Source organism: Acanthisitta chloris, unplaced genomic scaffold (genome assembly GCF_000695815.1).
Source record: "Acanthisitta chloris isolate BGI_N310 unplaced genomic scaffold, ASM69581v1 scaffold11945, whole genome shotgun sequence".
Taxonomy (NCBI): domain Eukaryota; kingdom Metazoa; phylum Chordata; class Aves; order Passeriformes; family Acanthisittidae; genus Acanthisitta; species Acanthisitta chloris.
The window spans coordinates 972-1,832 of record NW_008672130.1 but is presented as its reverse complement, the minus strand read 5'-3'; the positions used below and the strand labels follow the sequence as shown (position 1 = coordinate 1,832).

At 59.8% G+C, this 861-nt stretch overlaps 1 protein-coding gene across 1 annotated transcript in view; it reads left to right on the top strand.

Moving 5' to 3' along the window:
- The window catches only part of ZNF609 (zinc finger protein 609), a 43,046-nt gene that overhangs the window by 41,727 nt on the left and 458 nt on the right, over positions 1–861 (top strand). The window contains 2 exon segments of the mRNA XM_009074399.1: positions 1–47; positions 196–377. The exon segment at positions 1–47 is cut by the window's left edge and continues 305 nt beyond it. Of these exon segments, the coding sequence (XP_009072647.1) occupies positions 1–47; positions 196–377 (229 nt within the window).

The window sequence follows — 861 nt, the reverse complement described above, 5'->3', positions numbered from 1 at the left end:
CCCCAGCTGCCGCGCCATGCCCACTGTCATGATGCAGAATTACCCAGGTAGGGAGCTGGGGGTTCCCAGGGGTGTCCCTTCCAGCCATCCCTGTTCCCGGGGTGGGGGACAGCTGTGGGACGTCCTCTCGCACGTGGCGGCACACATGGAGCCACCCAGAGTCCCCTTGTGCCCTGACTGCTTTTCTTCCCCCAGGGTCATACCTGCCCTCCAGCTATTCCTTCTCTCCGTACGGAAGCAAAGCATCCGGAAGCGACGACAGCGACAAGTCCCGAGCCAGCCCCAGTGTGAGCTGTAAATCCAGCTCGGAGTCCAAGGCCCTGGACATCCTGCAGCAGCACGCCAGCCACTACAAGAGCAAATCACCCACGGTGAGGGTCAGGGGGCACTGGCTTTGCCCATCCCTGTGGGACAGTCCCTGGATCCTATACCTAGCTGGGAGCACCTCTGCCTGCTGTGGCCTTTTGCTGTTCCTGCTGCTGTGGGAGACCCACAGCTGTGGAGTATTCCCACAGCACAAATCCTTTGGGATGGACCAGCCAAACCTGTGCCCCAGCACCAGAGCTTCTCCAGGCCCTGCTGCAGCCTAGTGACACTTGTCCTCAGCCGTGGAGCTGGTGTGTAGGAGGCAGGGGCTGTCTCATGGCTCCTTCTGGGCTGAGCTGAAAGATGGAACTTGGATCTAGTGAGGAAAGAGCTGCCCTCAAAGAGTTCCTGCATCCTCCCCACAGCTTTTGTGCTGTCACTGACTGTCCCATCACCTCCCAGCAGCATCGTGGAGGTTGCTTTGGGCAAAGGCAGGGGATTATCATCGTGGTGCATTCCCCAGGGAAGCTGGTTGTGTCCCTCAGCGTGTGTCTG